Raw genomic sequence first — 15,824 nt, forward strand, 5'->3', positions numbered from 1 at the left:
AAAAATGAACAAAAGAAATGTTTACAGGATGTGAAAATTCATTTTAAAAAGGTAGTGTAAACATAAGAAATTGTGAAAATTCTGTAATTAGGCAATTTTTTATGCCTCATAATTTTGGTGTAAATATAAATCTATGCTATAGACATTTCAATACATAGATTTTAATTCCAGGATTCCTATGGGCAAATTAAAATAACTTGCACAATACACCAGGGAATTTTGCATGACAAAAGATTAACTTGAAACTTTAAACTAAACAAAAGTTGTGTCAATTTACCAAAGTGGAACTTTAGAAAAACATTTTATATGCTGTAGTAGTAAGGCTTTTTGAAATGTTTCTTTTTGGTGAAAAGTGCTGAGAAAACATGTTTTGTAAATAAGCTAAATACTTAAAATTGGACTTTAGAAATGTATAATAAATTTTCTTCAAAAAAAATTTTCAACAGTTTTAATTGAAACTATAATAACAGTTAATACTATTAATCAAAATGAATTTTCAATGAACTATTTTATGAATGATTTCTATGAAAAATTTTTGTATAAATATGGACCAGCATTTTTACTTGCCTGATTGAGTCCGTTCGTGGCTTGTTATTTTTTGAAGGAAATTTCAGGTTTCTTAACCTGCCCTAAGTGCTTTGCCAGAATCAACCATCACATTCCCTTTCAGCTTCTCTCCATCTTTCTGTACACACCAAATCCATATGAAATTTTCACCACTCTCTTTAGGCTTCAATTCCTTACTAACATGGGATCCTACAGATTATTTTTCTTCAGTCAGAAGCAGCTGAATCAATAATGCTCTTATAGTACCTTAAAATACTCAAGGAATCTGTATAAGACTCTTGGTGAGAGAATTTCTCCATATCTCCAAATTCAGATATTTGATTCCATTACATAACTGCAGAATTTCCTGAATTTCCTCACTGAAGAACCAGATACTTTTAGACGACATAATCTTTGTACAGCTACTTGCACATATTCATACTTCAATCTCTTTTCATCTCTATAACAAGATCTCTGTGGAAAGGGGCATCAGTGCCTTCACCACAGTATCACACGTTCCTAGCAGAGTAACTGGCACATAATCATTCCTTGAGTATTACAAAACAATGAAATAAAAGACTGAATATCCTAGATTGGACTGACTCAAAGCACTGCAACCAGATTATGTAAAATCGCTTTCTTTTTGCAGCATGCAAAGCAGCACTGAGAGACTCTGGGGTCACTGCCGAGGAGAAAAAAGGGACTGACTGTTGGAAAACATGAGGACACAAAGACAGAGATGTTCACCCTCCACTGGCCTGGATTTCCATCTACAGTCATCCAAAGCATCAGAATAGTAGACACTGAGTAAAAGAAGAAAAATGAGCTCACCAGGATGAGTATGATGCGGATGGCTTTGGCCTCAAGGGAAGGTCTGGGGGAAAGACTGTTCCTGTGAATATGTTGGACTCGATGCTTGTGTCTATACAGGATGAGAACCATGGAGCCACAAGCCCAGACCAGGAAAATCAAACACATGATGTCAGTGCAAAAATACATTAGTGTATAAACAGCTTTAGATTTCTCTGTTTTCGGCCAAGAGCAGTGTACATCATCTTTTATCAAACTGAAGTTTTTGGCTTTCAATGGACCTTTCACTCTCACAGGAATCAATAAATTTATTAGGAGATGAGGGATCCAGCAGAGGAAACAGCAGAAGCCAATGAACTTTGGGGATCTAATCTTGAGCTCCATCCAACTACTAACCCTAGGATCAAGCTTAATGGCCTGGAAGCCATTGTGGAGGCAGGTAGTTGTGAAGGAAACCCCTGAGGCCACTCTGTAAAAATAGAAGAGAAGTTTACATCTGGTGTCATCAAGGAAGTATTTCAATCCAAAAGCTGCCATTGTTTGAGGGATTCCCTTGGAGTAAAGAATCAAGGAGTTGGCTAAGACCAGTTGGTTGAGAATCAGATCTGTGGGTCTAAAGGTCTTTCCAGTAAGCAAAGCAAAGTTATATAAACAAAGGAGTGAGGAATTTCCCAGGATGCCAATTCCTGTCTGTATGAGGAAGATAATTCCCATTTCCAATTTAGCAGACTCCATCACATCAACACCTAGAGGACACCGATTTTAATTGCAGTCAGAGGAATCAGTAGCGAAAGAAATGAATATATTTAACCATCACCATTACCAGAAATTTCCAGCACATAGCCTAACTAATATTTTCTAACTTGAAATGGGCCCATGTGTCCAAGACCTATTCAATGAAGGTTTTTACTAGAAAATAATGGAGTGTATACTTATAATCTTGGTCCAGGAAAACCATTACCAATCATAGGCCAAACCAGAGCACATAAATCATCCTTACCGGAATTAAAACTTTTATATATAAATCTACTCTAAGGTCAAGGATACCTTCCAAAAAATTAAAAATAAAACATAATGGACATTTTTAAATGTGTACCAGAAAAAAACCAGGAGACCAAAGCACTCTTACTACTGTTATTAAATATTTAAGCCAAAAGAGGAAACAAGACAGCTAATATATTTGAACATCAATTCTTAAAATTCTAATCATCAAGGTACAATTTAATGATCAGAAGATGCTAATTAGGTTATGACTTTCTAGGTTTCATAAATGCTATCTGTGCTTTTGTGGAAATTTAATTGCAGATTTACTTTCCTCTGAAAGAAACTTCCTGTTTATCTTATCTTTAAAAAAAGAAGAAATCCCCAAATATGATTTACAATTTGGAGATCTTTAAATTGACTGGGATGCTAATGATTTGTTAAACTATTTGAAAAGCAGAACATATGAATATCTGCACAAGTTACACTAGTTTTATCACCCATTTTTAACTCAATAGCATTCTCTTTTTTGCAGGGATAGCACCAGGAATCAAACCTGTGTCTCCAGCATGGCAGGGACAAACCCTGCCACTGTACCACCATTGCCTGTACTCAGTAGCATTTTTGAGAACTTAATTCTATGTGCTTTTAAGCATATTCAATTTAGGATATTCAATTTAGGATTTTGAACTTTTCCACACTCATCTTTCCATTGTTTTACTTTCCTTACATACAATGATCAGTGAAATAAAGAGCACTGCCCTCTTGGTGAACTTGCTTTTCAACCCGTGGGGAGGGAATTGTGAGAGTCAGAGGATGTCCTGCACTAGTGATGACCATTCCTGTTCCATGAACACTCATCAGAAAAAATGCACAAAGGGAATGCAGAGAAGGATTTATTAATTCAATAAGTTGATCAGACAGAGGTGAGTTAAGAGAGAATTTTATCCATGTTTGGAAATGAGGGAAAACTGCTCTGAGAGGGTCCCAGTACAATGGTGTTCCCTTCCTGAATAGGAAGATGCTAAGCCTCTGTGAGAGGTGGGAAGAAGGTTGAGTGAACACTCATCTGAATTTAAGGCACATTTGTATAAATTCAAAATTTTCACTTAACTTTAAAATTTTAAAAAGACCACCTAATTGAAAAGAGAAATTGAAGAAATCACTGATGAAATAAGACATAGGAGAATTTAAACGGAACGTAAACTATGAGAAGGGGAAAAGCTGAGAGTGATTTGAAGGAGAAATCCTAATTGAATTTAAACAATAAAGACATAAATGAGAAAATGTTTTGAAGGAATTAATAAAGTTTGTAAAAGCCTGGCCCATGTCAGGAGCCTGTGAGTCTTGACATTGCTTTGGATATTGATCAGTAGTACCTTGAAGAACTGCAGACAGGCACTGAACAATAAATCTTCACAATTTTCAACTGAGATTAGGGGTTCCAGGGAGGCACAGGAAAGATCTAAATTAAGGGCAGCCTCCTTTCAGGCAGAGGGAGATAAACCTGCCCACCAAACAGGATCTCCGGTCAGAATGTTTTTTTCAGTCACAGTATTTAAAAGCTCAGTTTGTTTTTTGGTTTGGTAGATAATTATTTCCGAAGTTGGAGAAAGTAAAAGATTAATAGAAAAATAAAAATAGCAAGACACTTTCAAAATCTGGTTAAAAGCCAAAGTAATTCTTATATCAGCAGACCTTAAAGTCCTTAATTAGTCCCTTGCCTCTGAACCCATCATCTTCAGCCATACATTTGTTTCTGAAAGGTTTGGGTTTCCTAATATGGAAAATACAATGAGACTTCCATCTCTAGATGCAAAATAAATGTTAGCACTTTTCTACTGAGGAAAAGAGGTTTAAAAGCATACTACATTGAGCCCAACCTAATCCCGCTAAAGCAAAAATAATCAGAACAAAAACAAACTCATAATAGCAACCGTCGTTCAGATACCAGGTGCTTGCTTAGCAGCTGGGACCTCATCATCATCAGTTTAATGCTGCTAGTTACCTGCCTTGTACTGCAGCACCTTTTGAGAAACGCTGTGAGTTTAATAGGCTAGTATGGTAATACGCCTGTGGCCCCCTCAAAGACTACATGTCCTGTGTGCATGTTGTTTTATTTCCAATCTTAAAATCAGAATTATTTTTTCATATACTGGATTTTCTGAGATGAAATCAAGCCACCAATCTGATACTCATCTGGAAAAAAAAATAGACACTTACCAAATTAACATTTCTTCCAGGACACTGAGTACAGGGGTAGCATGTGTGCAGGTGTGGAAAGAAGGCATTCAAACCTTGAGATAAAGGTTGGAACACGGTGATCTCATCTCCTCCTGGGTAGTGATTATCATTTCTCCTGCAATAGCAGTGACAGTGTCTGCGCAGGGAGTAGAGATTATCTCTGAAGATTAGCCATGATTTGTACAAATTACTAAAAGCTATTAAAAGTGTATAATAAAATATCCACCAGGAGTGGCAGAAACAGCTGGAAGGGAAATTACCTTTGAATAAATCAATAAAACCTAATTAAAGGAAACTGAGATCTAACAAGTCAGAAAAGGAAACTACTGACGTGGTTCTGCAGCATTCTTAATCAAGTTTATGGTTTTGTCTCCAAAATATGATTTTTGCTATATCTGAGACCACTGAGAGTATTATGAGAAGATAACATGATGAACTGCTAACGAATGAAATAACCTAGATGAAATGGACACAGTCTTAGAAATCAACAGACTACACTGACTCAAGAAGAAATTATCGATCTCAGCAAAACAATCACTAGTAAAGAGATTGAATCAGTACCATAAACTTCCCAATTGAATAACTGCACAGGACCGGATGGATTCACAGGGGAAATTTGCCAAACATTCAAAGAAAAATTCATACAAATTCTGTTCAGGCTTTCCCAGAAAACTGAATGATAGACTCCTTAATTCATTCTTTGAGGTCAACAAAACCAGTCAAAGATACCACAAGAAGAGAAAATTACAGACCAATATATCTTATGAATATAGATGCAAAAATCCTCAACAAAATAATAGCAGACTGAAACCAACAGCACATTATAAAAGGAGGCTGGGGTGGGGTTGTTATAAGATCCTGCAACCCCATTGCTAGGCATATAACTGGAGGAACTGAGAGTTAAGACATGAATGGACATTTGCACACTGGGTTTATGGGGTTGTCTTCATGATTCACAATGGATGGAGGTGAACAAAGTGTACAACAAGTGAGGAATAGCACAGGGAACTGTGATGTTTACATCCAACAGACTACAGAGTGGCTGCAAGAAGGAATGAAATTGTGAGTCATGCAACTAGGTGAATGAGGCTTGAGGACGGTTTGTTGAATGAAACGTCAGAAACAGAAGGACAAATATTATTATGCCTCACTCATGTGGACTAACTATAATATACCAACTTGAAGGACTGAAGTTAAGAGTAAAGGTTATCAGGTCAGGGCCTGTTGCAGAGGGTCCTAGACTGTCAGCTCTTAGAGCATTCACATCTATTCTGGAGTTGTAACTGTTATTTCTAAATTCTGGGACACTGATCTATTTGCAAATAACCTTGTCACTCCCTGAAACTTTGGGTATTTATGTGACACCTATGGCACAGTATTAGAGCTCTGAAGTTCTGAAATTCAGCATTACCCCATACAGAAACTTTAAAAAGTAGAAAAAGTGATCAGACTTCGAGTGTCTTTGAACTTAGAGTGCATTTCTACAGGCAGGATATAGATGGATCATGATTTTCATCCAATCTGCCAATCTCTGTCTTTTAATAAGGGAGTTTAAACCACTGATATTTCAGGTAATAACTTGGAAGGGAGGATTTACTTCTGCCACTCAACCATTTGCTTTCTGTGTATCTTGTATGTTTTCTGTCCTTCAATTAAGCTATTAATGCCCTTTTTCAGATTACTTGCTTTTTATGTACCATAGCATTTTATTCCCTCTCTCTTTCCTTTTCTCCTATATTTTTAGATATTTCTTATTGGTTTCATTGGTAATCATGATTAAGATCTTAAAATAATAACCACCAAGTTCAATTAGAACCAACCTAGTTTTAGTAGTGTGTAAACTCTCCACTCATATATCTCTGTTCTCCTCCTTTACATTGTCTCAGAATATACTTTTAAACAATGTGTATCCATTAACATAGATTTTAAATGTTATCTTGCCCAGTCTCCTCCTCAGTCATATGGAACAGAAGGAGTTAAAAAACAAATGTACAATAATACAAGTTATTAATTAACCTATGTAAATATAACCTTTAACAATGTTCTCTTACCAATGTTCATTATTTCACCCTAAGACATAAAGCCCACCCTAGTACCAGCAAGCTGCACCAAGACTGCAGTCTCCAGTGCTGCCTGCCATGTGGTGACAGATGGGGAGGTGGTAGTCACTACACAAAGGCTGAAATTCACCAGTTTTTACCTCAATTTACAAACCTCTACCTCTAGTTCTTCCCTTGGTACTTCAGGTGATCCACTAGACTCCAGAATTTCAAAATAGTTGATTCAGAGAGTCGCTGCCAGTTCATTAGATCTTTTGGTGGAGGGGCTGGTTTCTATGGCATCCTACTCTGCCATCTTCCCACAAACACCATGGTTACTGTTTAATTTAATGTTACTTGTAGTGCTAATCCATGAAGTACATGGCTTTAAACAAACCCTTCCAATCATATTCACCTTCTCATGAAGGATTATATTACCTATAATCCACTAATGTACTATTAACACTGCTCCTATTCTTATACATTTAACTTCATCCTCATAATCAAGTTTGTACATATGAGGTAACAACTCCCCCTTCTCTAGCTTCTATCTCTAGGTACCCTATATTCTACATTTTAAGACTGTGAGTTTATATTTTGTAGGGGGTTCATATGAATGAAGACATGTATTGTCAATCCTGTTCTGTCCAGCTTATTTCACTCAGCATTATGTCCTCAAGGTTCATCCATGTTGTCATATGCTTCAGGATATTCCTTCTTACTGCAGCATTATATTCCATTATATGTATATACCAAATTTTGTGTATCCACTCTTCTGTTGGTAACATATATATTTATATATATATATATATATATTTTGTTTCCATATTTTTGCAATTGTGAATGATGCCAATATGAATTTTGGCATCCATATGTCTGTTCATGTCACTGCTTTCACATCTTCGTGGTCTATTTCAAGTAGTGGAATTGCTGATAGTAGGGTAAGTCGTTATTTAGTTTTCTGAGGAGCCACCAAACTTTCTTCCACAAATGCTGTGCCACTAGACATTCCCTTTAGTAGTACCATTACACATTCCCACCAGCAGTGGATGAGTGTTCCTAATTCCCCACATTCCCTCCAACATTTGTAGTTTCCATGGTTTAATAAGCAGACATTCTTATAGGTGTGAGATGATATCTCATTGCGGTTTTGATTTGCATTTCCCTAATAGCTAATGAAGATGAATATCTTTTCATGTGCTTTCTAGCCATTTGTATTTCCTCTGTGGAAAAATGTTTACTCATCTATTCACTCATTCTACAGTTAGGTTTTTTGCTATTGTGTTGTTAAGTTCTTTACATATACTGAATATCAAACCATTATCCAATATATGCTTTCCAAATACTTTCTCCCATTGAATAGGCTGCCTCTTCACCTTTTTTGACCAAGTCCTTTCTGGTACAGAAACATTTGATTTTGAGGAATTCCCTTTTATCTTTTTTTCTTCATTGCTTGTGCTTTGGGTGAAAGATCCATGCAGCTACTTCATATCTCTAGGTCTTGAAAACATTTCTGCTTTGTCTTCAAGGAGTTTTATGATATTGGGCTCTCATAATTAGGTACTGACCCAATTTGAGTTAAGTTTTGTATAGGGATTGATGTAGGAGTCCTCTTTCATTCCTTTGTATATGGATATCCAGTTCTCCCAGCCCATTTATTAAAAATACTATGCAGTCTAATTCAATGCATTTGGGGGCCTTGCTGAAAATCAATATCTGGGGGTCTATTTACAAACTTTAAATTGAACTCCATTAATCAGTATGTCTATCTTTGTGCAAATACAATGCTGTTTTTACCACTGTGGATTTATAATCTTTAAATTTGGAAAGTGTAGGTCTTCCCACTTTGTTCTTATTTTCAGGATGATTTTTAGCAATGCTAGGCCTCTTCCCTTCCAAATGAATTTGGTAAATAACTTTTCCAAGTCTGTAAAGCAAGGTGTTCAGAATTTAATTAATATCATGTTGAATCTATAGATCAATTTTGGTAGAATTGATGTCTTAATGACATTTAGCCTTCCTATTCATGAACATGGAATATCTTTCCACCTATTTACATCCTTTTTTGACTTTTTTTTTGGTAATGTTTCTTAGTTTTCTGTGTATAGATCCTTTAACTGTTAGTTAAGATTCTTCATAGATACCTGATTTTTTTAGTTGACATTGTGAAGGAAATGTTCTCTTAATGCCTCTCAATTGGATTATTACTAGGGTATAGAAACATTACTGATTTTTTGACATTATTCTCATATCTTAGCACTTTGCTAAATTTGTTTCTTAGCTCAAGTAGGTTTGTTGTGGATTTCTCAGGATTTTCCACATATAGAATCATGACATTTGCAAATAATGAGATTTTCACTTCTTCCTTTCTGATTTGGATGCCTTTTATTCCTTTTCTTTTTTTTTTTCATTTTTCTTTTTCTTTTTTTTGCCTATTTGCCCTATCTAGAACAGTGTTGAATAATTCTAGTGACAGTGGTCATCCTTGACTCATTCCCAATCTAGGGGAATCAGTTTCCTTCCATTGAGTATGAAGCTGGCTGTGGGTTTTTCATAAATGCTTTTATCAAATTGAGGAAATTTCCTTTGATTCTTAGCTTTTGACTGTTTTTATTAGAAAAGGATGTTGAATTTTGTCAAATGCTTTTTCAGCATCAATCGAGATGATCACATAATTTTTCCCTTTTGATTTGTTCATGTATTGTATTACATTGATTGGTTTTCTTGTGTTGAATGACCCTTGCATGCTTGGCACCAACCTCACTTGGTCATAGTGTATAATTCTTTTAATGTGTCTTCTGAATCGATTTGAAAGTATTTTGTTGAGAATTTTTGCATCTACATTCATTAGGGGGAATGGCCTGTAGTTCTCCTTTCGTGTAGTATCTTTATCAGGTTTGGGTATTTGAGTGATGTTAGCTTGATAAAATGATCTAGGTCTTGTTCATTTTTTTCCAATTTTGGGACATGTGGCAGTTAGGTTCAGGTATCAACTTGGCCAGGTGAACATGCTTAGTTCTGTTGCTGTGGACATGAGCCAATGGTATGTGAACTTTATCTGTTGCTCATTACATCTGCCGTGGGCTAAGAGGTGTGCCTGCTGTAATGAATGATGTTTGATTTAATTGACTGGTGCTTAAATGAGAGAGCTCAACATAGCACAGCCCAAGCAGCTCAGCATACCTCATCTCAGCTCTTGCAGCTCAGCTCCCAATCAATAGCATCCTTGACAATCCTAAAGAATACCCAAGCCTCTATCTCAGCTTCTACAAGGGTCTATACACTATGATTACTTTCCAGAAACCTACAACCTCCAGATGAGTTCCTAGGTCAGATAAGTTTTGAAACCCAGAAGGGCCAGCCTCTCCAAAACATCAACTAGCTTTTACATCAACAATGTAATAATTCCCCTATTACATATTACCAACAGCCTTTTCCAAGAAGAAAAAGTTGGAATTGGCATCATCCAAAAACACATAAAGATTGGGAGAGCTATCAAAGGAGAAGTTGGCGTTATAACAGAGAAGATAGGATTGAACAAATGAGTATGACATTGAATCAGTGTATTGATATTTCTTTCAGTCCCCAGTGCCTTGGAGCAGCTAGAAGGAAAATCCTCAAATTCTGAAACTGTAACCCATACCAAACTCTGAAATTCATTCTATAACTAATTGTTGTGGTGTGCTTTGAAATTTCTTGCTGTTTTGTATATCTGTTACATTTATAAAGCAAAGTAAAATGAAATAAAATAATTAAATCCACTTCTCACAAAGACCTATGAGGCCCACGCTGAACCTGTCTTGGCTCAACCTTTTAAATTTTTCTCCTACAATTCTCCCCCTCACTATCTCCACTCAGGCCATAATGAACAACTGATGTTTTTTTAAGCAAACTCCATAAAACCTTTAATTTCAGATCTCTGCATGATCTCTGTTCTCCCCTTCCCTGCAATAGCTACATAGAGTGCTTGTTGCCCATTCCCTTCAAGTAAATAGGCAAATGTCACTTTATTAGAGACGTTTCTTGAGCACCATATTTAAAATATTATCCATTCTTTGCATTTATTCTTTTCTTCATTTTTATGTATAATTTTACATGCTGCAAAATTTATCCTTTTTAATGTAAAATTCTGCAAGTTTTAACAGCATTTATATTTATGTAATCAGCACCAAAATCAAGATTTAGATCAGCCTCATTATGCAAAAAAAAAAAATCTTCTGTGCCCATTCATAGTCAATCCTCCCCCAACCCACAGAGTCTATGTAATAATCTGACTCAGTTTTTTACGTTTGGCTATTAACAGCTTTAAAGCCCTCCCTCTCTCTTTCCGTTCTGTCCTAAATGGATACAAGCTGATAAGAAAGCTGTTTATGCTTCCTTCTTTGACACTGGTAAGCTCTTCAAACATCTCAAACCTCCAGCCCAATCACGCAAACTTTTGCTCAGTCCTGCCTCACTAGCTGCTATGGACCCACCCTCTTTCTCTCTCTCTGCGTCCATCATGCCATCTGGACCTGCTTATGCAAAACCTGCCTTCCCCAGTCATCCCAGGATGAGTAATAAATTTTCTTTCCAAGTTTCTTAGTTTTGGAGTAAAATCAACCACAGCATCTGACTTATTAATCAGGAAGGGGTCCAACATGACCTGAAAGTGCCTTGGCAAGCATAAAGGTGACCTCTGACTTAGAGTTTGAGAGATCCACTTTCTTAGAGTGTCGAATAAATGGATTTAAACAGCATGCATCCTTTGAGCCTGAATTCTTTTGCTTGGCACAATGTATGTATGATTCATCCTGGTCAATGTTTGTATTAGTAGTTCATTATTTTATTGCTGATTAACATCCAATTTCATGGATATACCCTAGGTTTATCCGTTTTCCATTTTAGGCATACTGGATTAGTTTTTCACATTTTTTGAGATTATGAATAAGCACACTATAAGCACTTTCTTAGGGTTTTGGGAGTTTTTTTGTTTGTGTGTGTGTGTGTGTGTGTGTGTGTGTGTGTGTGTGTATGTGTGTGTATGAACGCGGATTATCATTTTATCTGGATAAATACCCAGGAATAGATTGCTAGCTCAAATGATAAGTCCATGTATTTACTCTATAGGAAACTGGCAAGTTCTTTTCTGAAGTAGCTGTACCATTCCAATAGCTGCATAAGAGAGTATAAGTTCTTCCACATCCCCACCATCATTTGGTATCATTAACCCTTTAAATTGTAGCCATTTGAATAGGTATCTCATTGTGTTTTCATCACTTTACCCTACTATCTAATGACCATGCTTACATATGCTTACTTGCCATTTCTATATATTCTGGGTGAAATGGCTATTTAAATATTTACTCAATTTTTGTTGAAAATTTTCTAGCATTGAGTTGTGAGAGTGCTACAAGTATACTGGAAACAAGTCATTTATAAAAAATGTGGGTTGCAAATACTTTCCAACATATGTGGCTTGTCTATTGATTATGGTACAGAATCCTTTAAAGAGTGAACATTTTTAATTTTGATAAAACCCAGTATATAATGTTTATGTTGCAGAAGAAATCCTGTTTTGGTGTTGTATCTAAGAAATTTTTAATTCAGTTTGTGAAGATTCTCATGCATTCTTCTGAAATTTTGATATTTTACACTTAGAGCTAGGTTCTGCTTTGAGTTTGGCTTGTGAATGGCACTTGATAAAGTATGGGATAAAAGTTCATGGAAATGATGGCGCGAGTGCAGAAAATGGCACACTTTTGGCCAAAAAATGAAAAGATGCTGATGTTATTTACACAGATGGAAGAGGCTAAGGGAAGGACATATTTGGTGCAAGGATAGGGAGAACTAGTTGAGCTTAAGGTACATTAAGGTGCCTATTAGTGATTCAAATTAGGATTACAAGGAAAAAGTTTGAAATATGAAACTGGAATTTAAGGAAGATCTTGGCTGGAAGGGTGTGATTTGGAGGTAGATGAGTTAACCAATTTATTGAAAACTTGAGAGATTAAGTGACCTGAGGGCAGAGGAATGACTGCTGGACTTGATAAGAGAGAGGCAACATTTACCTTGACAGGAGAATTTCTGAGAACTGCAAGTCTGATGGAGTAGTTCATGTGGAAGAGGTTTGGGTTGTGTCAGAAAATGGAATGGGGCTGAAAGTGGGTGATGGAGTCAGAGAGTTTTTGTTTCAAGAGAGATGCTGTCAATTGGTATACTGATGGGACTAGGTCAGCAACGAAGTAAAATAGATGACAGAAGAGAGAGAACATGAAAAATAGCAAAAGTAAACCCATCTAGCTGATAAGGGGAAATAGGATCCAGAGCCCACCTGATGCATCACATTTTGAGTATAACAGGGACAGTTCCCCTTCAGTTCTGAGAGAGAAGAAAGAAAGAGAATATCAGTACCCCTCCAACCACACTTGTCAATGTGGGTGTGCATATAGTGGGAACTTCTTGTCTGCTTCCATTTTCCTAAAGAAGTACAATATGAGGTTGTTTGCTGAGCAAGATGGATCAGTACAATGTAAGAATGGAGTGGAAATGAAGGTAGATATATGAAGAGTGGTCTTGGAAAGAGAACAGCAGACATGGTGGGGAAAATTGTTAAGGTTGCATGACACACCTGAGTGGCCAATGAGAATTTTCAGCATGTAACTTTTTGGTAAATTTCATTTAAGTGTAATACTCATAAAAATTTCACAAATTATAAGTCTACAGTTCAATAAATTTTCAGAAGAGGTGTACACATATGTCACAAGTACACATATTGATGGTGAAACAATACTGGAAACACAGCATTTCTGTCAATCCCTCTTTTGTATATTTTCATTTGGGAATTCTTACTTGTATAACATCTTGCAAACTGATGCAAATAATAGCATCTTTGCAGTGAATCTCTTGCTGTTTCCTAATGACCAGGAGTTCGTGTAGCAGATTCGCAGCTGCTACCAGCAAGGCTCCCTTGGTGAAGTAAAAGGATTTTTTCCACCAGGGAGTGGAGCCCAGCCCTAACAATGATGTCCCCAAAAAACAAGAAGGGTTCCTCAGACCCTACCAACCAGCCGAAGAAAGAGACGCTCTGGTTCCTGCTCTGATCCACCATGCATGGCCAGGACATAGCAAAGCCAAATCTCTTAGAGCATGCTACCCATTTGTTGCTGACACCCCTCACAGGGCATGGGTCATGGCATCAGAGGAGGATGGGAAGGGTAAAAGCCAGGGGTGGTGGCCCTTCCTCCTCCTTCTCCTTTGATCCTTCTCCCAGCTAATAGGGATCTTTGGGCAATGCCCATTCTAACTCTTTCATGTTGAGACGGGGTATTAACAATAAAGGATAAAGGGATTTAATTAGTTGATAATCTTGGAGAGGCTAGTCCTTCTGGGTTTCAGGGCTTATCTGACCTCAGAACCCTCTGGAAGTTATAGGTTCTGGGAAAGTATTCTTAGTGCATTAACTTTTATAAAGTCTGTTTGAGCTGCAGGTATTCTTAGGAGTTAACAGTAGTGATGTTGGTTGGGATCCAGCAAGCCATGCAATTAGCAATGTCTGGCTGCAGCTTGCATAAGAGTAGCTTCCAGAATAGGCTCTCAATTCTATTTTATCTCTGTTAGCCACTCCTGCCTTATTTTATTATGCTTCATTTTCCCCTGTGGGTCAGGAAGGCATTGTCAATCCATGATGCCAGGTCCAGACTCATTCCTGGGAATCATGTCCAACATTCAACCGTAAAGTTCATGTACCATGTATAAGAGAGGTTTATCAATACATTGTTGTTGTTTTTGAGAAGTCTTCACACACATAAGTTGCCACCATTCTTAACTTTAAAGGACACATTTATGAAAGCAGAGTACTTTCTGGTTAGCTCCTTGTCCCTGCTGGTCACATGCAGAGATTACTGAGGTGTTTTATTTTCATAATTTTTTTTCCAGATTTATCCTTCTATCTATTGTCAAACCACTAGAGGGCTAGAAGAAATATTTTTTATTCTTTTCTGTGAAAAATAACGTATAGATGAAAAAAGCAATAAACTTCAAAACACATTGCAACAATTTGTTGTAGAAAAGATTTCAGATTTGGTATGAGTTACGATTCCAGAATTTTAGGTTTTACCTTCTAGTTACTCTAAGATACTGGAGACGAAAAGAAATATCAATGTAATGATTCAGCAGTCATGCTCATTTGTTAAACCCTACCTTCTCTGTATGGCTCTACCATCACCTTTGACTTTCTCCCACTCTTTAGGCATGATGGAGCTCTGCCTACTCTAACATTTTCATGTGGGAAGGGGTTATCAATGACATGGCTTAGGGGAATGAACTAGGTTGTGGAGAGTTTGGCCCCTTTGGGTTTCAGGGCTTATCTGGCATAGGAGCCATGTGGGTGCTTTAAGTTTCTGAAAAAAGAACTTTAGTAGGTAAAACTTTTATAGAGTTTTAGATAGCACACAGTGTATCCTTTAGGGTTTCAGGAATACTCTGTTGGTTATGTGTCATACTCTGGCAATTCGCAATATTTGGATGAAGCCTGAATAAGAGTAAACTCCAAAATGAACTTTCAACTCTATTTGAAATCTCTTAGCTACTGACACTTTATTTTGTTTGATTTTTCTCCCTTTTGTTAAAGAAGGCATTGTCAACCCCATGAAGCATGTTCCATGTTTCCACTTTTACTGATATTAAAATCAATGAAAATTATGCAATATGAAGACCCCTGAAAGACTACTGCATAAAAATAAACAAAATTTTTCTTCTTTATAGCACTCACACCTATAATTTTCTCTCTGAGGACTGTCCTTACTGCATCCCAGTAAATAACCTTACTTTACAACCAGAAGAAGTAGAAAAGGAAGAGTAAACTAAACCTAAAGTAAGTAGAAGTGAAGGAATAATTTAGAGTTTAGATAAATGCAATAGACAATAGAAAAACACTGAGAGAATCCATGAAACAAAAAGTTCGTTCTTGAAAGCTCAAGAATATTGTCAAACCTTTAGACGGACTGACAAAGAAAACAAGAGACCGGACAAAAGAACTAAAACCCAGAATGAAAGGGGACACATTACAACTGATCTTGCCAAAATTAAAAGAATGATGAGAGAAGACTATGAACAATTGTATGCTAACAAATTAAATAATCTAGAAAAATGGGCAAATTCTGAGTAACATGAAATTTAATTTATCTCAAGTAGAAATAGAAGAGCTCAGCAGATGTTTTACAT

At 36.6% G+C, this 15,824-nt stretch overlaps 1 protein-coding gene across 1 annotated transcript; it reads right to left on the bottom strand.

The window, feature by feature from the left end:
- Nucleotides 1–1,149: 1,149 nt before the first annotated feature.
- LOC143658408 (vomeronasal type-1 receptor 1-like) lies at nucleotides 1,150–13,714 on the bottom strand. The gene is made up of 2 exons (XM_077130483.1): nucleotides 13,663–13,714; nucleotides 1,150–2,102 (listed from the first exon to the last, which is right to left on the bottom strand). The coding sequence occupies exons 1-2, from the start codon at nucleotides 13,712–13,714 to the stop codon at nucleotides 1,150–1,152; spliced, it is 1,005 nt and encodes a 334-aa protein (XP_076986598.1).
- Between the last annotated feature and the right edge of the window lie 2,110 nt (nucleotides 13,715–15,824).

Source organism: Tamandua tetradactyla, chromosome 16 (assembly GCF_023851605.1).
Source record: "Tamandua tetradactyla isolate mTamTet1 chromosome 16, mTamTet1.pri, whole genome shotgun sequence".
NCBI classification, from domain to species: domain Eukaryota; kingdom Metazoa; phylum Chordata; class Mammalia; order Pilosa; family Myrmecophagidae; genus Tamandua; species Tamandua tetradactyla.